Here is a 26,378-nt window from a genome sequence, read left to right on the forward strand (position 1 = left end):
TACCAAAAATAACCCTACGTTCATCCAAGCTTACTCCTTTCCAGACTTCATCTGAATTTAAAAATAGTGACCACTTAAGCATCTCATTATCGAGTCATCTCTTCATATACACTGTACTTCAGGTCTCCTTGTGTTTCAAAACACTATAGGTTACACAGATATATATTCCCAACTCAGGAGTGGGCAATTTTTGCCCCCCTTTCTTTTCAAAGCAAGGACAGAACTCCTCTCATATTTCCAAGTTAACTGGTGAAGTAACTGGCTTCTGTAACACTCACTTGACCATTATGACTCCATGGGGAGCTTGCTGAAGAAGAAAAAAGGGCCCCTAAGCCTGATGGCACTTGATTTGTGAACACTGCAAACCCATCAGTTATTATCAACTAGCTTACAATGCTCTGACCTATTGTACCCATCCAGAGAGGGTTTGTTTACACTAGCCAAATAAAAAAGGCAGACATACTGAAAGCCTCTTCTAGAGTCCTAAAGATTCAAGGATTTGGAGCTTCTCTAAAGAGTTCAATAAGCCAAACGACTTTCTAAGTCCATGTAGTCTCTCATCATCTTTTCAATCATTCCAGAAAAGAGGTCACCTCTACAAAACATATGTGGAACAAAGATACCATTTTTTGTGACTCCTTGTAGCACAGTGAAAGCAAGCAACTGTGTCAGCCAGAAGTGACCATCTAGAGAATTCACAATGTCTTCACATATAAATTCCTAATTGGAAAATATTCTAGAGACGTGCTTATTACCACCTTTAACAATTAGACTGTTGCAAGTAGTACATGGACACTATAACAAAATTACTCCTGCAAGTCAAGAATAGTTCTTTGTCACAGAAACCAAAGCTTTAGCATTCTTGTGTAGTGAGATCTATTTTCCAGGCCATAGCTGTCTCTGACAGTGCAGAGGAAGAGATGTAGGAAGGACTGCAGTTCTAACAGCTGAGAACAGGGTGAGTAACCCCTTTCTACATCCCTTATGGCCTCCAGTGAGAGATATTCAGTAAAACTTCTAGGTGGTTGTTTTTCCCATGCCTCTACTTAGCCAAGCTCTTAGCCAAACTATCTGAAATAATCTAGGAACATCTCTGGAAATGGGAAAGCTTTTGGGGCCCGCTCCTTTCATAGTTTTCAAAACATTGATCGCCCCCCTTCTTATGAGCCACTGAAAAATACCCCAAACCACAGCTGAAAAGTTGAGTACAGTTCTCTGGCTCTTCAGACTCCACACCAAAACAAGTTATTCCATATTGTCTTACAGCAGAGGCCTTCAGCTGAAGTAAGATGATTCAATAAGGAGAGGCTTCCCAGAAATCAGTTATCCCTTTTTTGGCTGGTACTAAAAAAAACAAATAAATAAAAATCAAATGCCAGATTCACATGCACGATTCCTTACAGAAGAGAGTAATGAAGTCAAAAGGAAGACTCTGCAGGAACCCATGAGGTAAAGGAAGAACCTTCCCTTCAATTCTGAAGGTTCTGGTTTGCCTGAGCAGAGATCTTGCATAGAAAAGTAAGCTCCATGGTTAAACAAACCAAAGGCATCAAAGTTACTTATTTCTGCTGGGGAACAACTGTACCCTGCTAAACCATTCCAATCAGTAATGTACATTACACATCAAATTGGAGAATCCTGTTGTTTTAAGTAAAAAGGTGGGGTTTTTTTTCCTGTTAATACCAAATATCTGGCCCCATGAAACCAGCCACACTTTATAAAAAAGAAAGATGTTTTAACTTTCAATAAGTGCAAAATAACTTGCCCATGTACATTGCCAGTGATTACTAGTGCAGCCATTATATGCTTCAGTTATAACCTAATCCAACAAGAAATTCACTAGCAAGGAAAACTTAATCCAATAGGAGGGTCAAAAGGGCTAGTCTGTTGCTGTTACACCCTCATGCTACTTGTGGACATGTGTAAGAAAGAACAGACCCAATTTTAGAGTAAAAGCCTGCTTTATTTGTGCCAGCTCCTTCCTCCCTTGGCAATTTCCTTTATTTTCAGGACCTCAGTTAGCCTCATGTGACAACTGGGTTTCATTTTACTGCACATAGTACCAGGACATTCTGTAATTTTCTCCCCTTTTGATAACAGAGGTTAATTTTAGCAGATCAGATCTGTATGTGGTCTGCATACAAGTAGATGCATGATAATTAAACAGAATTTCCCAAGATTTTATTTTACTATCAAACTAAAAATGGCCACTCAAGTATTAAAACCAACAAACAAAAAGCAGCTGTTCTTCACAACTACAAGCTCTTGCAACATGACAGATTTAGAACTACGGATAACATTATATAACTTAAGATATCTGTTTCCTGCATGGAAACTTGGACTGTTTTTTTTTTTCCCCCGATGGAAATAGAATCTTAGTAGAAAAAGCAAACAATCTAAAACACCTTTAAGGAAGGTTTACTTGTAGACGAGAAGAGCTGAATGCATCCATGCATTTTGAGTTTTCTTCTTTCTTCTTTATAAATACTGAAAGAACTCAGTTACTTGTTTAACCTCTGTAACAAACATTGAGACTCTCGCTACTCTTCATTACTCCCTTCTTTCACAAGGGAGCTTTGAAAGACTTGCAAATAGTGCAGTTTAGACATTTCACCCTGTACCATTTACATGAATTCCAAATCTAAAAAGAACTTCCTGAAAACTTCTATTTGCAGTGTATATGCTCTCCCATCAGGTCTGCAAATCCCTTGTATTATTTTCCCATGCAGTGTTGACTCAAGCTGAAAAACTGAAGCTTTATGGTGGAATAAAAGGAATATCTAAAGCCAACAGCTCTTGACCTGATCACAAAGGCAACTCACCTCAGTACTAAATACCACTAGTAGCACTTCTTTATCAACTCTCTTAGTAGCTCAGGGGTGTAGTAAAATGCCATTTATCTGTCAGCATACGTGGGAAAATTATACCAGTCCTACTCCATCCATCATCAATTTCATTTAAATAAAGGTGGTGAGACAAGATGGCATGTAAAACCAATGTTTAAGGTGAAGATGTCCAGAAGCAGAGATATGGCTGTGAATTCAAGAGATGATACTTCCTGACTACATGACAAACTGGCACCTCCTACAGCACTGCCATGCAGGTCACTTCAGAACCTGCCTGGGATGACCAAGAGCCCTAAAGGACAAACACCACCATACAGACTACCTGCTCTCCCCTGTGGACTGTGGCAGAAAGAACAATCTTCACTTACAACAATTCGGGGAACAAATGCTAACATTACAGGGGATACATGAACGCAGACAAGAGTTTGGCAAATGCGCACAGAACAGTCCAGTCCATAGGCATGGCGAGGGAGCAATTGCCTCTGTCATGCCTTTCTTGTCTGCAAATACTAATCACTTTCCAAAACTCCACTTAACTCCTAAAGAACAGGACTGCAACATGCACCTTCAAATTTCGGTCATCATCAGCAACACTGTATATTGTGCATGTTCTTTTGGGGACCTAGATAGGTTTCTCATGTTCTTTCCATTCAGAGTTGTTGAATTTACAACAGTAACACTAAGATCAGCAGAATTTATTTTAATCATCCACAATCAGCTTACTTCTTAAGTTTTCTCCTGGCTTGGTTACATATTGATTTTTGTAGTGTATGACAAACCTTTCCCCAAACTGGTCTTCAATCCACAGCACTGAAAACCTGAGCTTTCCTATTGAAGATGCGGACTCTTACATCCACTGTTAGCACATCAATTAAAATGCTCTCCATCAACAGTAAAAGGAAGGATGGCAGAAACACACACAAAATTAATGCCCTGAACAGGAAGAGTGAAAAGATGACTATTACCTGGACAAACAAAATAACTAGATAAACAAAACTCATAACTGAGGAATTTCCTGCCTGCTTCCCTGTTCCCAAAGGAACCCAAGGTGGAACCACAGGATGGAAGAGTGAAAAATCCTGCAAGCTCTGCTCCTCTGGCCACTCCTGACAGATTACATTCTAGATCACTGTGGTTGGCTTGGATTGGTTGGTTTGGTTTGGTTTTAGAGCTACTTATTCTCTTACACACTTGTTTCACAGTATCTTTGCTGTAAAATATACTTTTGCACTAACATTGTTGATAGTACAGGTCATCAAGTGAAGCTGGTAGCTGCAGATTCAAATCATGTTTAAGATACAGAACTCCTAACTAACCCTGGAGTGTTACTGCAGCAGCCGAAAGTTTTTATGGCTTCAGAAGACTACTGGGCAAACTCATGAAAAGACAAACCCACCCAGTGTAGCAAACAGCTCCTAAGTGGTAACCTGCTAAAAGCTGTAAGTGTATCTGGGCAAAATATCACTATACACTTGCCCTGTTCCTATTACTTTCACACATACTTGCTTTTGGCCACTAACAGGCATTTCTGGAGGTTACAGCTTTGGTCTGACATAGTACAGTAGTGTTGTATTTTTAAAGTAACAAGAATTAAAGCTTGAATGAACAAGCAAAACACTTCTAAGTGTAGAGATCCTCAGTGATCAGGACCTCCAAATCTGTTCCCTCAGACAGCATTCTGAAATAACCAAGCACATTTTTAGAGAAAAATATGGTCTGGCTATTTCACCAAAGGGAAGATTCTTTTTTAAGTAATTGATTGACTGATTACTGCACATAGAGTCACCTGTGAAAAAAAGTAAGAAGCAATCACATTGTTGAAAATATTTGTAGTTGTAGTCTCTGTAATTTGAGGCATACCTTCATATATACCATTTATGTTCAAGCAACTTTCATTAACTCAATATAGGAAGTGAGAACTTCTGCACTGTGGTTAGCTAGAGAAATAGTGAATTGTGAACATCAGGCTTCCACTGCTCAGGCTGTTTCCTTTGAGCAGTTAGACACCATTATTTAATGCATTTATTTAATGTATTTAACATATTTAATTTAGTCACAGAGATTTAAATTTCAGATGGATAAATACATCCCACCTTTGCTTAAATATCACTTTGTCCTGCACTATTCAGCAGTATTGCTCATCCACTCCTTTCCTACAGTATTTTGGATAATATTGCCCTGACAAATCTGGAGAGGACCAGAAGAATTAAAAATCAGAGGTACAGCAATTTTGCAGACTATCTGGAGAGGCACAAAGCAAGCAAATGATTACAAACTAAAACAGCAGTATGTCCACTCACACATGTGTAAGGCACTGTAAAACATTATTAGAAGTGCAAAACCCATATGGATTTGTACACAGGAGTTCAAAAGCTTTCACCACAGATTTAAAATCTTTCTTGCCCTGTTTGCTTGTTTACAGATAAATGTCATTTGTTCAGTTTTTGGAATTTGCATCTCTAAAATGTTTACCCTGGAAATGCATTCCTACTGTTCTGTAAGTGTGCTTTTACTTACAATTAACTAAAAATAAGAATGCCTTAAGGCAGACAGTGCATTTACCTCAGCAGCTTCCTCTTCTGCACAGACTCGGCGAGGGCTCGGGGGGCTTTGCCCGCCTGCTTCCCGGGGGTGCTGAGAAGGGCCTCTGCAGACCTCAGCCACTCGCTGGCCGGCCGTGCTGTAACATCCTCGGTGTCCACTCCTGCCCTCGACTGTAAGCTCTTAGTGGATCCTGGAGCAGTGGTCGCCAGCCCCGTCCCTCCTTCTCCCACACTGTCATTATCGGATGAATACTCAGAAATTTCTGTCAAAGCTGTCTAAACAAATAAAAATATAAAGCTATTTAAACAGAATGCTAATGAGACAGTACAGGCTTTTGTAGGCAATTATTTATGTTCCTTGGCAATCCATAAATTGAAGGCCAATGTATTAATGTAGCTTGAATTTCATTGTAAATGCACATTAATCTTTTATAAGTCAACATGAACTCCTGAATAATAAGGACTATCTCTTGGGGGACAACTGGAATGAGTAAGATCTATTTTTTCAAACAACAGAATTTACCAGAACAGTAAGCCAATGCTTATCTCTATCAGAAGTTTCCAGGCAAGTGTTAGGATTAAAGCAAGTTTTCAGGAAAGCAAAAGGAGGCTGATGAGCAACTGGAAGGAAAGCTGAGAGAAAAGGAGCTTTCATATCAGGATTCAAGTAGGAAGGCTGCCTTCCAGAGTCCAAATGCAGGGAAGAAATACCTGCCTCTCTTGAGAGCTCGTAGCTGGCAGTAAGTATGTAATCTTTGGTTGAAACAAGATTTTGACCACTAAAGCTGGTCTTCACTTATGTCCAATAGGCCTATGGATTCCCAGGAAGGTTTCAGAAGTTGAGCATAAGCTATCAGGCTGCATCCAGGTAGCTCCAGAGGGGACTGATCACTGGTCAGCAGCCAGGGTTGGAGTTCAGACTCATAAAACCTCAGTGGAGCAGTTTCTCCTATATACTCAAAGGATACACTGAACTCATCCCACTGAAGGAGGCATGAGAGCAGAGGATAAGGAGGCCCTAAGTGTGCAAAGAGACATGGAAGGCTGAGGGGAGGGCTGGTAAGCAAAATTCACCAGTTCTGGCTCAGCTTGTTCTACTGCTCCTGTCTGGCTCCTGCACAGCAAGGGCAAGGCAGCTGCGTTGGCACCCTAAGGTGAGCTCTGCACAGTTGTTATGTACATTATGCCCTCTTGACATGGTATTTCTTAAAGTACCAAGCATTAAGCAAAAACACTTGGAAAGCAGCGTTTTGGCTAGTACAGAACAAAATGATCTAAAACTCCGAAATAGCCAGAAGACTAAGAAACATGAGCTGAGCTCAGTCCTTTTGGAGCTAGCTGGGGGAAAAAACAAACCAAAACAACAAACCACACTCTGTGCAAGTTCTGGTGGGGTGAGCTAGTACTAGTCCCATCACTGGGACCACCAGCACTAACCCAGCTCAAGGAGGTTTGCACAAAACTGTTCTGTAGAAAAGTTAAATAATTCAGCCTGATCCTTATAAGAATCAAAACCCAGAACAAAACATTAGGTTCACATTACCAATGGGGAAATGGAAAAACCCAAAGACTGCTGCCCCGGTCCTGAAAAAAGAATTAGTCTATTCCTCTGGTCTAATGCAGTAAGCAGCTCCCCACACAGGTTATCTAACAACTAGCTCAGATAAAGACTTTACAGATAAAAGGGGAAAGGGAAGGAAATCACTGCATTCAATACTGTTGTTGTATGTTCTTAATTAGTGTAATAATCTGAAACCAACATTTCTCTCCTGTGCACAAAAATGAGTTCAGCTCTCACCAGTTCTTTAATACATTCTTCACATAAATGACGAGGCACTGTGCTCGTGTTCTGAGAGCTTACCTAAGTATTTTGGAAATTGGAAGGACCTTTTAAAGTTATCCAGAGAAGGAGAATAGCTAAAAGAATGTAATTAATATCAGCTTTTTTTAAACACAACACAGTCAACATTCGTCCCTTGGCAACAATATTTCTCTGAAAACAAACTCCTTCCACATTGGAAAAGAGCCAGGAATAAAAGGTTTCAAACAGCATGAAAGCAGTAAGCAAGCACTTAATTCTTAAAACACCATTCCGACGCACTCTTGTGCTTTAGGAATGCTTTAATTTTGCTTGAATTGCCACGATACCTACTGCACCTAAAAAAAGGACACAAACCTGAATTCTCTGAGCAAGTAAAAAGCATATGCGAAACCCTGGGGATGTGCTGCGAGCTAAATGCATATTTCAATCCTACTGGCTGTTGTAAGAGTTAAGAAGCTAAGTAAAGATTGTCTAATAAATCATTTAATTCTTCTGCTAATAGTTGTTACTGTATACTTGTTTAGACTTAACTTCCCCAAGGTAACCGTACTTTGGGGGTTTTGGTTTTGGGCTGTTTGCTTGTGAGAGATTTTTTATTTTGGGGGGAGTTACTAGCTTTTTTTCTTTGTGCTTTTTTTTCCTTAATGGGTCAGTTGGAAACTTGTCTTAAAAGAGGAAGCTATAAAAACTGAGAAGAAAAAGAACAAAACCTCAACCTTCCAACTCTGTGCATTACTGAACTGTAGCCGCCGTCAAGAATACAGTCTGGAGAGAAAAGTATTTTCAAATACACACATGATTTTTCAAGTACCCAGTCAATGAGCTGGTGCATCTACCATTATGGTGGTGGGCAGCTGGCAACAAACAAGCATTTAATTTCTTAGGTTCACTTTAAACCGATCATTGCTAAATAGTGAATAAATTGGTTAACAATTATCAGTATCATGAAGCTGAACTTTCCAAAGGTCGTTTGGCTTTTTTAAATACGATCTCAAGTAATATCACCAAGAGGCTCTGAAAAACATCACTGCTAAGTACAGAGAAGTGTCAAATTAAAAGCACTTGACTACTCTGCTTATTATTTTTTAAAAATAGCCAATTTTGTTTATGGTGGCTGAAGGTACAATGTTCCCCACTACACACAGGCTCAGTTTCCCCACCCCAATCCTTTCCTCCAGCGCCTGAACCCAATTTAATTATCCCCATCCCAGGGTTTACCATGACTGTCTCCCATATATCACAATCACTCCAAATACTTGGTAGTAGACTGCTCACTAATATTTACCTATAATTTCCAATGGTGGCCTTGCCACAAAACTCTGTTGTATCATGCTAACCACTTTTCCACATCCAAGGGCTGAGTGGAAAAAAATGGCAGAGGCTGACCTCAATCTCTCTCTCACTAAAACGACAAACATGGCTCACTTTGTTAACTTTCAGAATAAATCGATTTGCTCTGTGACAAGTTTCATTTGAAGGGTTCTAAATGCTCTCCTTTTATGGCTCTTTCTTTTAAGGGAAAATGACTTTAATATAAATGCACAGAATACTGCTATTGTTTCTGATAATCTCTGGCTACAGGAAAACAAAGTCAGTGAGTACTGTAGCTGAGCATCGAGGACCTTGTATTTTAAAAACAAGCACATTTAAACCAAAATGCATCAAAAGAGAGTTCTTAAGATGCATTAATTTATAACGTGGTTTTGACAGCATTCACTAGTACTAGCTAATGTAAAAGATGGTACAAATGTAAAAATAGAAACCAGACTGAAAAGCAGTGAATATTCTCCGCCTCTTTCTCCCCTACCCCTACCCCCCCGGCTAAACAGTTAAGATTGCTAAAGAATATATGATTACTTGTGTCAATCTGAATTCATTTAAAAGAAAAAAAAAAACCACACACAAAAATTTATCACAGAAATGGTAAAATCCTGGCCAAACTTTTCAAAGACAAAACCCTTGACTTCAGCGAAATGAAGATAGCATTCATAAGCATACAGATTTTGCATGCAGGCAGCACACAAGATACCTTTCTGTTACTTCTGCAACCAAGTACTCCTTCAGGCTTAGAAGATTTGCTTCAGCTGCCTGTTGCTTTGCCTTGAACACTCTGGGAATTCTTTGGGAGTACCTTTGCAATCTGCACAGCATTTACCTCTAAAAGGTCTGAAGAAAATTACCTTTTCGCTTCAGTAATGATGGAAGCAAGAAATACCTGTATTTGATCACTTCAATAATGATATTTCTTATCAATAAATTAGCAGTAAGATAATAAGAAGTGTTAAATTCCCATTTGAAGTTTCCAGCTTCAGCACAAAAAGCAGAACCATACAACACTTCCTGTACAAAAAGGAAAGTAATATATCAATTCTATTGAATGACCGATCTGTATTTTTAAGACAAGGCTTTCTCATACAGTGATTGCTAATGAGAGGCAAGGAGATGAGCAGCTGGGAGTTTCGCATCCCCCTTGGCTCTCCTCCCAAGTTACATCACACAGTGTAACCCTTCTTTCCCGGAAATCTGTCAGTATATACACCCTACTTTTGTACTGGTGAAACATTTTCACTTGTTCAGTCATCGTACATTCAGAAAATGTAAATCTTTCCCAGTTGGTATGCAGATACTCTGTAGATGCGATGCTCAAAAAAGGCACACAGATACTCTGAACAAGTTCATCAGCTGAAACTAAGATGCTTCAGCATGCTGCAGTACGGCCAAATCTCATCTTACTGTCAAAAAATGGCTATGAAGTTCTACACAGACACTGAAAACATTTTGCAGTTGGAGGACACTTACTTTGTAATTTCCTTCCCTAAACCCAACAATTTTTGTCCGTCTTATTACCTTACTATAGCTTAGCTCAGACAGCAGAACTAACAGTGTCTCTCATATGGCACCCTTAGGGAGCCAGGCTTTCTCAAGGTCACAAAGCCAATTAATGTCAGAAATGGAAATAATGTTGAGAATTTCAGACTTTGACCAATGTACATACAGAGGAAAATTAATGTTATGGTATTTCCATTCCTGTTTGTTCTTTCATGTATCTTTGCTTCTAACTCTGTAACCATTTTCTGTTACCTCCTGCCTCTTGTCTCAGGGACTCTGTTTTTCCCTTTTTGGATTCCCTTCCTTTTTTCAGAATTAATTTGCATTCCTCCTAAGTGGCCTCTCATGACAGCTCTCCAGATGGGTGGAAGCTGGCTGGTATTAACAAACACACACAGTCAATTTAATGTGACTACCCTACCACCTCTCCTTTTACACAGTCTTCCTCTCTGATAAGCAATGTTACACTTGCGCTGTTGTGCATGCAAAGGGATTCAAACACTGCACAGTTCTACCCCAGAGAGTTAGTTACAGGCTACAAGAGTTTTACTTCTTGCATGGTACTTTCCAAAAGAACTGAGCAAGCAGAAAAGCCGCTGGATTTGCTACAATGAATATTCACAAGCATAAATCATCAGCGCAGTATGTCAAAGGCCCAGGCTATGCTTATGAATGCTTGAAGCTAACTCCAGCAGAAGCTGGCTTGCAGGATTAAAAAGAGTAGGGTAAAGGTAAAAAAAAGAAGTTTCCCCTTAATTACTCGGCACAAAATTAATTCAAGCATTGTGCACACAGTACAGGATATCATTCAGCTCTATAAAGATAATTAAAGATATAAGGCATTTGAAGCTCTCTGTTTTCTTCAGAGCTTTGTGTTTTCTGGAGCTTTAACGGAAACACTGAAGTCTATGCCGAACATTTTCCCTAGTATCTTGAGAAACAGTTTGGTCCCTGGTAAGCTAGCTACTTTCACTCTGGGGCGATAAAATTCAGATTACCTTCACACAAGCAGCTCAATGTTAAGCACAGAACTAGGCGTGTGCTGCTCTGTGGGTGACACCAAACTTTCTTCTCACGGAATAACCACAGGAACAGCACGCAAATCGCACAAGATGAGGTAGTGCTGCGTGGGCAGAGATAACCGTATGACAAACAAGAACAACAATGAAAGACGTAAATCACCAACAAGGTATTTTTGGACTTGCAAGCCCAAACTGACACAGCAGATTAACTGAAATTTTGTACCTGGAACAACCAGCCAGCCTTATTACAGAGACAGCGTGTATTTAACATGGATCTCAGATAATGCCTGGCTGTTTAGCTAAGTATAGCATTCCTCCACAGCACATGCGCTCAGACCATCTGGTCTGTCCTAAATATTTATCAGTGGCATTGGTTCAGCGCACTAGGAAACGACATGTCCTGCTCCACATACATTATGTGGCTACCATCACAGGAAACAGAGCCATACACTCTTTGAGGGCGTAAGAACAGCCACCTCAAGAATTACTGTAGGAATCTACCACTGAGCTGACAGTGTTCACTTATTTCTCCCTGCTCGCCACCTCTAAACTTCAGCAACATCTCCCTTCACATGGATGTGGTAATGAGTTTTTGCTATCTCCTAGATGCTACCGCCCCTAGGCTGGAATGCAGTAGCTATTAGCACACAAAATCATTTATGCCAAGTAGCAAAGAAGAATGCTGTATCTACTTGAATATGGAGAAGTGTAGGCAGCAACACTGTAATTATTCAAAGCAGAATTTGGTCACAGACTGCACCCTCATCTCCTCTTAATGGTGCTTTGAGACCTTTAAACAAGTGGTGAGGAATTCTCTTCTATGACTAATTAAAAAGGATTCACTGCCTCCAGGAGCACAGTACTTCCTATCTTAAAGGAAATTGATTCCTGATTATTTCTGGAGGAAGGAGGCCAGCTACTGCACCTTAGGCATCACTGCTTACACTGCTGGACTTTCCTTTGGAAAACTCCTGGGGAAGCCTTACCCATGTCTAACCCCATTTATTCTGACAGTTCTGTCAAAAATCACAGCTGCATCAGCTACTGTCTTGAAAGGATCCCCCAAGCATGAGTTAATTCCAAGGAAAAATACGAATAACTGTCAGCAAAAGAACAGGCTGAGAAAGTTGGGGCTAGCAGCCTTCCAGTATCTGAAGGGGGGCTACAAAGATGTCAGGCGATTCCAGCAATAGGACACGGGGAAATGGGTTTAAAATTAAACAGGAGAAGTTTAGATTGGATATAAGAGGAAGTTCTTTACTGTGAGGGTGGTGAGGCACTGGAATGGGCTGTCCAAGGAAGTTGTGAGTGTTCCATCCCTGTCAGTGCTCAAGGCCAGGTTGGAGAGAGCCTTCGGTGGCATGGTTTAGTGTGAGGTGTCCCTGCCCGTGGCAGGGGGTTGGAACTAGATGATCTTAGGGTTGGAAAGGACCTTAACTATTCTATGATTCTATGACAACTAAATGGGACTATTTCAAAGATACTTTCACGGACTGAAGGAGCTCAAAAGGCTTTGATTGGTTGCAACTCTGCAGAAATTAATGGAGTGATACAGCTGCTGTCAAGTCCAACTGCCGGCTACCCTCTGACACTGAGCTTCCTGCATCATTTCTGAAACCAAGAAAAGGCGTGGAGGACAATATGGACAGGAATACTCCCTTGTAAACTTCAAAGAGCGAGGAAGTTGAAGTACAGTAGGCAAGCCCACAAAATGCTGTTTTATATCACACATGAAATAACAATTAACAAAATAAGTAACTTGTATCATCATTTATCAGCTCCCATATCTTCTCTAGATGACACTGCCTTGAAGTGGAAAATGAGGTGACAATGAGGAGTACATACAGTATGTTTGGCTATGCATTCCTTTTTTGTGGAGGGAGAGGTCCATGTTTTTCTTTGGTTTGAGCTCTCCACACATAATCCTGTACTCATACACCATTGGCAGACAGTATCCTGCACACAACACTAATCATTTTAAAAAACAAGGATGGAAAAAATAACATGAGAATAAGATTTTGCACACACACACAAAAAGAAAAACTTTGGGAAAGGAGTGATTTAAATGACAACAAACCAGACTTTTTACACACTTTATGAAAAGATGGTATTTTACCAACTTTCATTTTTTTCTTTTCTAAGCCAGGTAAAGAATACACAAGTGGTAAGGAAGATGAAATCGAAGCCATAACTCATAATCCTCAAGCAGAAACCTCAGCTTCTACAAGGCAAACAGGTTTAGCAGGCTATACCTCTGGAGGTATATCCACAAGCTGTTCCAGCCTGCCTCTCCCAGAACAGGTTGTTCTAAGGCATGGCTCAGCCAACCGAAACAGGTGAGGCTGTCTCCTAAGCGAAAGTGCATTTTTACACAAAATAAGTCTGTAAAGCAAGAAGCACTCTGTTTATTTCTAAGCATACTTTTAGATGTAGAATTAAACAGGGATGCTGAATAAACAAAATGTCTGTGTGCTGGGCACAAGGGCAGAAAAGAATACTAGGGGACAGTGAGCTATTAAGGCACAAACTGAGCATGAAGCAGTTTACCGACCAGCAGTGAAGGGATACTAATTTGTACTGAAAGGAATGTATGAAAAACCCTGCTGCAGTTTTCCCCCAATCTCTAGCATTTGTGCTGTGCTGCCACTGCACCTCTTAAAAGCATCGTTTTAGTAGCTTAATGAAGTTTTCTCCTTATGAGGTCAATCTCTCACTTCCTAATATTCTGCATTAACACTGATCTTGCCATCAGTCTGTGATGGGAGTAATTGTCAGCTTTTAGTAGAGCCAGCAAAGCTAAAAATATCAATACAAACAGCTTAGAAATGGGGTGGGTTTTGTCTAATCCTTTATTTTTCCATCATACGAGAACATCTTCAGTTTCTCCCAGGAAGAAAGACAACTGGGGCCAATTTAAACATACTGTTAACCAACACTACACTCATGTGAACTACCATAACCTTTGCTCTCCTTAAAAACTAGGAGGGGAGGGGGGAGACGCCATTTCACGTGTTGCATCTTGCAAACTATTCAGGGACAGAACCAGGTCTCCTCTCATGCAACTGTGTATTATCCCACGCAGTTGAGTTCTCATCTTGATAAGGATCCTCCAGATGACAGAGACCCAGGTTTTCAAATATAAATGCCTGACTCTGATAGGGCATGCAGATAATTACACCATTTTGCACAGAAGCCTCAACGTTATGCAGTGAAGTTTGGGCACACAAGAAAACTGTAGTCAGCTTATAATACCACTCAAACAGGGTTTAGTTCTTGACACAGAAATAGTCACTTTCATGTTTCCAAGGAGCTGATGTTATCACACGGTTTGATAACCTACTTTCAGATTTTTTTGTTTATAGTTGTTCACTCAGTTTCATTTATTAAAGTTAGTGGATTCAGGCCACAAAACCTCAGTTTTATTGTCTCTATTTTAGGTGATGCTATGGTAATCATCCAGGTTAAAACTTGGATGTAACAAGAGGACTCAACTGAAAGGCATGATTAAAAGCCAAATTATTATTTATAAGCTAAATCCTAAAGTACCTAGACTAAACACCTGCAGGATTCAGTAGGAGCTGTTAAGGGAGGAAATACATTTCCATCCTCAAGCAACTCTTTTCTTTTGTTCCAAGCCTTCAGAGAGAACAAATACTTGTAATGAGAGGTAATATTTTTAACTAGACAAACAGATGTAGCTGTGGGAAAACAGACAAGCTTTCAGGGCTAAGCCCTTCTATAGGCCCCAGAAGTCTGTCAAGTTTTTTTTTACTGCAAAGAGATCACTGCGTCTAAATAAATTAAATCTTTCCTTATAAAATTACTTCTCTCTGGCATCTTTAGGCTCCACAGTTATGAATAACGATCGTACAAGTTTCTTTAAAAAAATTCTTTATGAAAAAGAGCCCATGAGAAAATACCTCTACCAGTAATCATAGAATCATAGAATAGTTTGGGTTGGAAAGGACCTTAAGATCATCTAGTTCCAACCCCCCTGCCATGGGCAGGGACACCTCACACTAAACCATATCACCCAAGGCTTCATCCAACCTGGCCTTGAACACTGCCAGGGATGGAGCATTCACAACCTCCCTGGGCAACCCATTCCAATAATGACGCAGGGAACAATCAAAGACCTTAAGACATCTTTCATATAGTTTGTTCTCATTCAAAAAGTAGGTGACACCTGCAAGCAGGTTGTTTTTTAGATGAAAGGAATCAATTCCAGAATAACTGAATGAGAGACTGCACCCAGATACACAGTGAAGTACAAATTATGCACACCGGCTTCTCATCTCTGGCTGATCTGCCTGCAGTTTCCTGTGAAACCCCTTAGAAAAGCACTATCAAAAAACGGAAAGAGCAAAAAAGAGAGAGAGAAGCAACCCAAGTGAGTGGCCCAGTGCTGTATAACACACAAATGCAATAGAGGCATGATTTCTGCAGTAATGCTCTGCACCTAGTGGAATATTACTTTCTCTTCGTATTTTCCACAGAGGTACAAAGACATCTCGGAATTCAGACCCTGCTTCCAGCTCCAGCAGTGCCGGTGTTCACAGCTACAGTGCTGGCAGCTTCAGGAGACACCAGGCTGCTGGGCAGCACAGCACATTGCATTCATTTTCTTCTACTCCCACTCACTCCACATTCTTCTCACTTGACTGTTCTCCCCTTTGCCCCATTTATTGCTTCGCAGCGCCTGCAGGACTGCCCCCAAAGCCTAAAATAGTCACTTCATTTCTTCCCTCCTCTTCATTTCCCATTTTTTCTGACCCTTTCCCTTCTCCCCAGAAGTCCTTCCACCTCTTACCTTTTCTAGACCATTTTTTCCCCCCACATTTTTGCACCATTAAAACAATCTTAAACAGCAAACATTTCAGGGCAGGAAACGTCTTACCACGTCTGAAATACTGTGTTAGTGATGACAGCATGAGTACGCATACAAAAGCACCATCTTCATCTAAACTCATTTTTAACAATGATGAGGTTGCCTATATGCAGCCTGAAGACACAGAAGACCCATTTAATTGCTTTTCTGAGTGAGGCAAAGAGCACCAAACAAGAAAACTAGTTAAAAAAAAAAACCCCAAAACCCAAACCCACCAAAACACATAAAATGTACTCTGCTAAAACGAATTCTGTCTGGAGAAAGAACAAAGGAAAGGAGCCCAATACTCAGTTTACAGATTTTCTTTTAGATCATGTGCCTAAACTTTGGAGGAGCAGAAGGAAAATAAAATAACCATCAACTGGGTAAGGCACTGTAATTGAAAATTGTAATGCTGTTATAAATACACATTTTATAGAGAGATTCAGAGGTGCTAACTGCTGCAATTCTGTATTAAGTTTGACACATTTAGTTACACTGAGTGCTCACAGTACATCAAAGATTTCAAAGTGAAGATCAATTAAAACTCCTCTGAGATCTTGATTAGAAGAAAACCACGTATGGGCTGCAATATATGTGTATTACATGACACACAGTGACATGATTGCCGTAATGTGGGTATAGCATACTTTAGAGGACACATGGAGACAATCACATATTTAAAATTTTTATTAGTAAATAAGCATACCACATAAACATACCAGGAAAAACACACTTGAAATGTCCCAGTAAGACAGTAATCAAATACAGTCCTCACACAATTAAACTCAATGGACTGCAAGCCTTTAAAGAACTGGCTAGCAACTGGCACGGAGAGTTGCAAAGGAAAGAGCCTTGAAATACAAACATCAGTAATTTGTACTAAGCAGTTCCTTATAAGGATTATAAAGCTTGCATAAAGTAGGAAGATTAAAAAGAATTAAGGTAATGCTTCTCAATTACAGGCAAAGAGAAAAAGAGAGCCTTGGTGTTTGTCTGCATACTTTAACACACTTTAAAAAGCAATAGTTGATTGGTTTCCACAGCAATCCCCAATACTTTTTGGCTTCATGCCTCTATTATCTCAAACGAGATCAAGAGATTGTGATGGCTCAATTTCATTTTCATTCTTAAATCAATGCTTGCTTTATTTCAGGAAGGTGAGGGGGGAGAAGAATCACAAAGAAATTTGACTTCCTATTAGGTTAGCACATGTCAATGTGCATTTACACGTGTCGTGGAAAAAGCAGCCTCTGCAAGATTCAGTGGTGCGTGTGTTCCCTTCTATTTTATTAAAATAGAAGAGTAACTCCAACCTGACAAGAATATGCCAAAATAATAGAAGTTTATTCAGCTTCTAGGAGAAGCATTTAAAAATAAAATGTGTCTTTCCAGATCTTATTAAACATTCTCTGCTTGTTTTCCTCTCCCCAAATACTCATGTGATATTTGTCCTCTGCAGCTAGCAGATTTTTAGAGATGTAAATCTTCTATTTCTTGAACCTTAAATGACTTATTGACATTCTGATCAAAAAACTCACAAGTTGTGCATGAAGTGACTAAAAATACCGTGCAAGTTGCAATTTCCTGAAATATGTGGGGCCACAAACCTGGACCTAAAATCTGTTGTAGAAGTAAATGCAAGGGAAAAAAAATCCTCATTAAACAGCAGTTAACTCTCAAACAGCAGCATCTGGAGTCTTGCTGTTGCAGCTGTGCTCACAGCACTGACAAGCTCAGGTAGGGGGAGAGGGAAAAGCCAATTTGAGAGAAGGACAGTAACAGCAGCTTCGAAGAAAGGGCTCAATCGGTTCTGGGCACCTGGCTACACCATTTTGAGGAAGTGTCTGATACAGGCAGCTTTATTCCCTAAATGCAGCAGTGCAAATGCTGGCATCCACTGTATTTTGTGCTCCTCTTACTGGCAGTATTTTAATCCAATTTTATTTTTTATCTTAGTGGTTAGACAGCAATGTAGCACACATTCGTATTATTTCAGTGGCAATAAATGGTCCTGGAATCTATTATACCTACCTAAAACACTGCAATGTTTTCTATTCCCCACTTTAAATCACCAGAGATACTTGTGCCTACAGTAACCTAACTACTCCCTGGATGATCTGCATTCCCCAGCTTGCAATGACAGTAATTTCATTTCGGTCAGAAAGATGGGCAAAACATTGCAGCAGAGTTGTTAAAAAAATTAAACAATTAGTCTTATAAAAATCTGAAGAGCTTCACATGCTTCAAGGGTCATTTTTCAGGGTACAATATAGGGCAGAACTGCAGTGGAGCAAGATCTTGCTTTCTACTTGCCAAAAATCCAGTTTATCTATACAGCTGTTCTAATGATTTAAATTCCAACTCATACAGTATTTTCTGTTCAGAATGGCAGGTACCAGGGTTTTTCTCTGGAGTTAGCAACTTATTAAAAGCAAACTACCTACTAATTATAACTTTAAAATAAAACAAAAAATTCAGTCACTTAAGAAAATTCAGATTAACAACAAATGCAGCTGTGTCATATAACGGTACAAGATGATTTAGTCTAGGCATAAAGAGGAATACAGGATTCAGCCAAGAGTTTGAATATTCTTGTAAAAAAAGATTGTTTTGCTCAGTTTTAAACTCCCCTGTCAAATTAATGTAAAAATACACTCACAAGTAAACCCTGCTTTCCAAAACGCTGACTTAAGATTTCCACTGGAGCTCTTGCAATTCAGAGCACTAATATAACACATACCAAGACTTCAGGATAAAGATCCTTTTGACGTGTTTATTGACATCTACTACAGCCAAATTTATACTTGGAAATCTCAGACATTTTAAATGCATTTTCCCCCCAAATTGCCAAAAGCAAACGGATTCTGTTATGTACTAATCACTTAGGAAGGAGGAAGGGCTGAGCTTCTAAATTAAAAGCTGATCTAGAAAATTTCTCTCAATTTGCAAGAGTATCATCAAGCAAGTGATTTTTTTCTTCCCCCCACCCCTCTTCCATTTTATTATTAACAAAAGTCCTGGAAAACTGCACCTCTACAGCCAAACAGAAGTATTATTATTCCTGGAATGCACTTACAGAAGGAATGCAAAGCCTACCCTATGCAAAAGAGAAAAAGAACACAATTACAATTTAGACTACCTGATGAGACAACCACTTCTCAAGGAAAAACTTCTTAAGAAATTGAAAGTTCAATTTAACAAGTCACCCACACTCTCAAACACTGCAGTGAAACACACACGTGTGTATGCATGCACCGCACCGCATCCTAAGCACAAGCATTTACATTTACTTGCTTATATTTAAAGAAACCTGTAATTTTCCATTTAGGAAATGTCACATACTTTTCTCCCCAGTTTTAGGTTTATCTTTGTGTATTTTTATATACCTAATGTTAATCTGTTAGCATGTCCTGCCTGAACTATGAGGACTCTAACATGTTCCTAAATTCACCCTGCTTTTTGCAGAATAGCAACTTCAGTTAACTTCACCAACTTCCCCTGTGTAAGGCTGTAATAATTCAACATAATTTTTACTAAACAGAAAAGGAAGAACCGTGTATGTAGAAACAGATGCATGCACATCCACTCCTCCATGCCTCAAAACCAAGCTCTGTATTACCCCACAACGCACTACACATATAAATGCACTCTAAAAACTGGTTTCAAATATAGAAAAATACATGTAGGAGTTTCATGGCAGGTAACTTAACATTTGGACATAGCACACAAAAACAGGCAGCAAAAGCAGCAATGTTTTCTTATACTCAAAACCTCAAAACTTAAGGCCAAACCCCAAGAGGTTTTACAGTTTCAAGTGATGCTACACTGATAATTTAAGGACTTTGACAACATCAATCCATTGCCTTATTCATGTCCTGAACAGTAACTATAGAACTCCAGGGGAAAGAGACATCAGAAAAGCCCTTCTATTTCATTCAACAACTGCATCAAAAGGACAGTGCAAGGAGAGGTCCCAGAAAGGACTGGGTTTTACAGAAAGCAACACTGCTGGATTTCTGTGCCTGGGTTTTCTAGATATTATAATATTGCCACATATCATGGCCAAGACTGTGAAGGCTGGGTGCACAAATGTGGTCTCTCTGTTGATACAACCCTAGGAGAAGGAAGCACAGATGATGTCTAAATTAGTTTGACAGACAATATATAAACCATGTTGGTGGAAGCAGAGGAACGCTATTAGCTGTAGATGGCAACCACCAACAACAGAGTTTGCTCGTGACTCATGAAGGAAAAAATTGAGCCAGAAGACTTCTAGGTAGAGAGCACAACCCAGAACTTACACACACACACAAAAGCTCTTGGGAGAAAGCTGGGGAATTCCCTGTTTCAGACACAGAATAGGAAACCATAGCAGTAATAGAAACCCAAGGATCTACTTCAGAAAGCACATGATGGTTATCAAGTACTGCCTGAGCAACTGAACCTTCTCAATAAAACATGCTGTAGTGGTGTAAGCACAGGACTGATTCAGAAAGCCTGACATTTAAGACTGGATCTACCATCAGCTCCTGTGGTTTGGGGACACACTGTTTAAGACAACATTTTCATAAGATTCACACCTCTATCTGGCAACTTGACTCTCAAGCTTATTATGCACAGGTGCTAGACACCAACTCCCACATGAAAGCTCTGTGCACCGCTAAGGCTTAATGTCCAGAGGTAAGCAAAGCAGAACTGCAAGACATCTACATTTGAATTTAGCATAAGCAGGCATTCAAATCTAAAAGACTCTCAAAAGTCTTTAAGTCTCTTCAAAACAGGAGACAACTGAGCACTGATAACTTCAGGAAGACTTCAAAAGAGACTAACCTTATGTATTTACATGCATATCTTCAGCTATAAAAGCTAAGACTCAGACTCCATGGCATTTAGACATAAAAGTCCAAGAGGTCAGTCACAAAAATCTTTCACTTTTGTCCTCAAAGCCTCTTGACAAACCCAGCTTTTCCAAAAGCTAGTATTTCGAGAGCTTCTTAAAGCACTTCTTCTCGACATACCTAGTTGCAATGCAACTCTGCAGGCTCACAGTTTATGTCACTTTTAAGCCTGTGAGTACAAAGTTGGTACTTTTGTACCTAAGCCTTTTTAGGGGCTTGATTCAGTAGGTGTGGGTTTATGCTCTGCAGAGATTTCCACTAGCAGCAAGCTGTATGCATTACTTGCATTGCAAAGCACATCCACAACAGTAAACACATAAATCTTCTGTAACACTCCAGACGTTTCAGCCCAAGCAGCAAGAAACCCAAATTCTGGCAAGAGAATCTTTAGCTTAAGAGAGTTTAAATCCCTCCCTCTCAGGAAAGCACTCAACCCACCAAACTAAGCAATGAGGAGGTAATTTCTATCCCGCCCTTGAAGGCTGGACCACTGTGGAAAAAAACCCACAAGATTCAAAGGGTCTTCAAGAGCTCCAGTCCCTGGCTCCACATCAAACAGGCATTAGATAAAATGCAGGAACAACAGGGAGCTTAAGCGTTCCTTGGTCAGAAAGACAGTAGCTAGGAATCCTGGTATTTAGCACTTAAGCTCTTCTGTTCATTGTCTACAGAACACAGGCATCTAAATCTGAGTTTAATGGCTATTTTGCAGGCCAGGACTTAGATTCCTGTAGTTCTGGCATGATGATCAGCTGCACTGCAGAGATCAGCCCATTTCTGTATCTGCCTCCAAATATGCTGCAGCATTTTTTGGAAATCCACACAATTCCCCAAAGGCAAATCTCCCAAAGTCTATGCTGATTACAGCAAATATGTGACAATTCAGTCCCCCTTAGCTGCCTAACCACATTTCAATTACTGCAGTTTTACAATCACACTGCACGACCAAACACAACTGATTCAGATTTTCATTGGTTAGATGAGCTCCTAACCACTTCTATATCTTTGCAGTTCAGGCAGTGCAGAAATTCAGGCCGTGAAGACAACACTGGATTTTGCAATATATTCAGGACCTCAAAAAAAGAATTTCAAATACATCAAAGTGCCAGATAAGTTCACACTCAATAGGAAGTTGTTTCTCGAAAGGAAATTGCAAATTTCAGACAAAGAGGAAGATGGAGAGTTAGAATTTACTAACTGTTCCAAAAACTTCAGAAAGCCGGAAGGGTTTGTGACGGTTGCGTGAAGAAACTGCATGCAACCCCATAAACAAGTTTGGACTGTGTAAGTAGCTTCAGAGTATGTCTCCAATTCAAAAAAAAAAACAAAACCAAAAAATCTCCCGTCAAATTGCACATATTTATGACAGGACATAACAAATTACCTTTGCAGTTGTCACATTTCGACCTATTTAGGTCCAAATTTTAGGTCCTATTTAAATAAGTCATATTAGAACCTATTTATTTACCTGCTGGACAGCTAGATACAGATGCTTAAAACTAGATAATACAAAGACATTTATATTCTGCACCTTCTCAGTTATGGAATATGTAACAAACATGTTTAAAACCAGAACACTTGCTACATTTTGTTGAAGTTTTCCCTATTACTCAAAGCTTCCTAGTATTCAAATATCTACTATTCGCTGAAGATCAGGGATTGTTATAATGCACATTCAGCCAGCAGCAAAGCAGCTGGTACGATTTAGCTAATTAATCTGTTTCGCTTAACCTGTGTTTCTGTCCAGTGTCCAAACTGTGGGCTCCTGGCCACAGCTATTCTTACATCAGAAAACGTTCCTCTGCAGCTGGGAGGAGGTGCGTGCTTGTAGGGTCATTTAATACAAAAGTTAGATAAAAAAAAGGTACTAAAACCTTTCTCTAGTACCTGGCCAGCAAAAAAGTTTTACTTTACCTTTCGTACCCCAAACACCCACTTTAAGCTGTACAGTATTGGTGTACAGTATTGGCAGAACCCTTCCAATTACTTTGTTACTCTACCTGAATGTAACTGGAAGATGCCAGTTCACAGACAGAGCTTTTGCTGTAATACCAGGATAATGTGGGCTTGGCATGGTTACATCATACACATTATCTTGGCAGTCAGGCAGCAGCAGCTCCACCAACTGAGCTCAAGGCCAAGCCATCAACAGTTGTGCTGAATGCAGTTGTCTGCACATTTTTACAAAGGCTTTCCCATTTATGATGTTTGTTTTAATTTGCTGCCCTTAGTGCTGTACTAACATCCCTATACAATGTTTGTATACCCAATAAGTTGTAAGAAAACCTGCAGTAACAGGCAACAAACTTGTTACCATCATTTAGCAAACCTGATGCTCAAAATTTTTCACTCCTGATCAAGCAAAATACACCATACGTAATTAATCCTGAAATCTGTCAGACACATCTGTCTTGGAACCACAGATCTGCTCACTTCTTGCAGTGTGAGATCAGTTCCTACAGCACAACCCAACTCTCTAACCCTCTCAAACAGTATTCTCAGCCATTTTCAGTTCTGCTTCCAACAACATTTAACCTTTTAGTCCCAAACTAGCCTACGTTAGTTGCAGAGATGACAACAAATATGAACAGTATGTGCCACTTTGTGAAATCCATGCATCTGGCTTTATTTGACAGAACTGCCATTCTGGTGGTGTCCCTTCTTCACTATGTGACATCTGCCCCTTCCTTTCCTCCTCTACTCATCCTCTCTGCACAAGATATAAAATAAATACATCAGGCAAAACATGAAACAGAGCAGAAGTAAATATTGAACGTAAGTGCATTTCAACTAGAGCAAGATTTCTTTTGGAAGTAGCTGCTAGCATAATTAAGGTCTGAAAGAAACAGCACTTACTAGGCTTTATTACAATTATAGGATTAACACTGGGGGTGGAATGTGTAAATTACAAAACTGATGTTAGTTGTAGCAGTACGTTTTTCTTATTTTGGGGAATACTGAATCCCAATATGTCCAAAATTAGAGACCAGCTTTTAGCTAAATAAAACAGGAGAGATAATAGCTGAGCTGGGTCTTTAAGGAGCTGTGAGGACATGTTCACCTAGTTTACTGTCTACAGAAAGAGAGGCTTTCTGGAGGTCATGCCTCTGAACTGTGCATTGAACAAGTTGCTTTCAAGACCCACCAGCCTCCCAAAAGCTTCAATGGCCCAGATGGACTAAAAGCTTCTCCTCACATCTTCAGAACCACATCCACCTTCAAGCACAACACAACAGTGGAGGAAATCTATTCAGTGTTGGCAAAATGATGATCAGAGATAGTAAGAAGAGACACAATAATGTCCTTGCGGATTTACAGGCAGAAAAAGGAATTTACATAAATGCCTCTTTCTTCCCTGCCTTTACCACCACCCCCAAAAGTAAATCATGCAGCCGTGTACACTCCTGCATAGTGGCTTTAATATGCTGAGTGATTAAAGGTGACGATGATGACTACAGGACATACTATGCATCTTTAGAGGGTTTTCAGTTCAACACTGAGGGGGCCAAATGGGGCTACTGTGTATCTAAAATATTTTACTCTGATTAAAGGTGTAATTATACAGTTAGTCATAATAGCTGCCATACTTTAAAAGAAACCCACCTCTCCTTCAGGGGAAGGGAAGGAAATTATGCTACTTTATTCATCCAAACACACTCTCAGTTAAATTCAAATACAGCATGTGGACTAGATAAATACGGTGACACACAGCCACAAACACTTAGTAATCCAAGATAGAACAAGGAGATGAATGTCTTAACCTATAATCTTCGCAAAGGGAAACTAAATCTTATGATTAAGAGTTCTGTCATATCTGTGCAGGTATCAGTGGAGGCTGTATGTTTTCTTCTCAACTGTCATAAGAAATTCATGACAGTTTTAGGGCCTGAAAGACACTGCAAACACAGGGTCTGACACAGAGCTTAAGAGATTTACTTGTTTATATGGTTAGCACATAACTTCAGTGGATATCCACATATGTGTTGTAGAAAGGAGGCTAGTGGCAAGAATCTTATTCAACATAAACAAGACAAAAATCTTTTCCTTCTCACTGTATTTTCAACCCTGTAACAGATTTGCTGCATTGTTACCTTCATCAATAAAGGCCCACAGGAATACTGATTTTTGTCCAGGAGGGGTTTCCTTGGCTCAGGTCACTTTTCACAGAAAAGTAGCTGATCTCAAATAGCCACTGCTATTGATATATAAGAAAAGATGTGGGAGGCAAATTCTGTATGTAGCTATACCTTTTAAAATAAACAATTTTGGTTACACAGGAGAGAGAGTGAAAAAGAAACACACAACAGACAAGCTTCAGTTTTTCACCATATTTTTACTGACATTCAAAGTTCATAGTTCACACCACTAAAAGCCATTTAGAGAACCTGCCCCAGAAAATGATGCCTTGACACCCTCTACAGGGTTCAGTTAGCTGAGGAGACAAACTCAGACAGAGCACAGACCTAGTTCACTTAACCTTGAAGAAAAGGAGGCAGGGTCTACACAACCTCTTGATTCACAGCAGTCCCAGCTCCCAAACCAAATGATGAAGCAGGTTGGGTAAAAGCCACATCACATTTTAAGAGAAAAAGAAAGAGATAGGGTACAAGGTACAAGAGAAAAAAATGGTCCTACTGCCAATAGTTTCCAGTTATCTGCAAGGAATTTGTATACTCTCCTTCTGGAATAAAATATTTAGAGCCATTGGTATGCATTCAACAGCTCTGAACAAATCCATTGAGTTTTACTGCTTAACCTTCATCCTCTCCCCCCTTTTATTTCTTTTTTAGCATTGACATTAGAATTTTGGAACATTCTACAATTCAACAACTGAATATACATTACCCATACTAATCCCTTGACATGGGAGAAGGCTGACCAGAACCCAGCATTCCACATAATTTCTTAAATAGCAGAATTATAAATCATTGTTATACGTGCATAGTTTTTAATCCCCATCCTCTGCTCAGCATAGCTCAGTATCAAGTCCCAAGAACAACTTTGAGTCCTGTCATCTGTGTTTTTTTCCAAGCATTTTCTCAAGTGATCCTGTAGTTCCATCACTGTAACTCCCCTAAGCTAGACTTCTGTATCATTTTACAAAGCAATTTGCTATTCTTTAAGCTTTTACACACTTGATAATAGAGGGAAGAGAGCATCACTGAAAATATACAAGAAAATTTTATCTTGCATCAACAGAACTATACAAGAATAACAAAATTAGATAACAAGATACGCTATAAAGCCATAAAATTACAAAACATCGCATACAGTAGTTTCATGGGAAAGAAGGATGGAAAGAAAATCTTTTCCAGATTTCACACCATTTCCTTCCCCCATGCACGCCCAATTTGGGTGAGGTGGGGAAGCAAAAGAGGTTTTTGTTGCTTTTAATTTTGCCCTGAAACATACTTTAAGTAATTGCAAGTGAGTGACACCTAGTGATGAATACAGATCTGATCATCCTCCACTCTCCCTCAGAGAGAGGATAAGCCAGCAAGCACCAACAGGTAACTCAGGAGTGGGTGTTGAATCATGGGAACCTAAC

At 39.7% G+C, this 26,378-nt stretch overlaps 1 protein-coding gene across 1 annotated transcript in view; it reads right to left on the reverse strand.

The window, feature by feature from the left end:
- SPIDR (scaffold protein involved in DNA repair) overlaps positions 1-26,378 on the reverse strand; it is a 201,391-nt gene that overhangs the window by 142,989 nt on the left and 32,024 nt on the right. Inside the window, exon 6 of the mRNA XM_034064692.1 lies at positions 5,409-5,665. Coding sequence (XP_033920583.1) covers positions 5,409-5,665 — 257 coding nt within the window. The remainder of the gene's footprint in view (positions 1-5,408; positions 5,666-26,378) is intronic.

Source organism: Melopsittacus undulatus, chromosome 1 (assembly GCF_012275295.1).
Source record: "Melopsittacus undulatus isolate bMelUnd1 chromosome 1, bMelUnd1.mat.Z, whole genome shotgun sequence".
Lineage (NCBI taxonomy): Eukaryota > Metazoa > Chordata > Aves > Psittaciformes > Psittaculidae > Melopsittacus > Melopsittacus undulatus.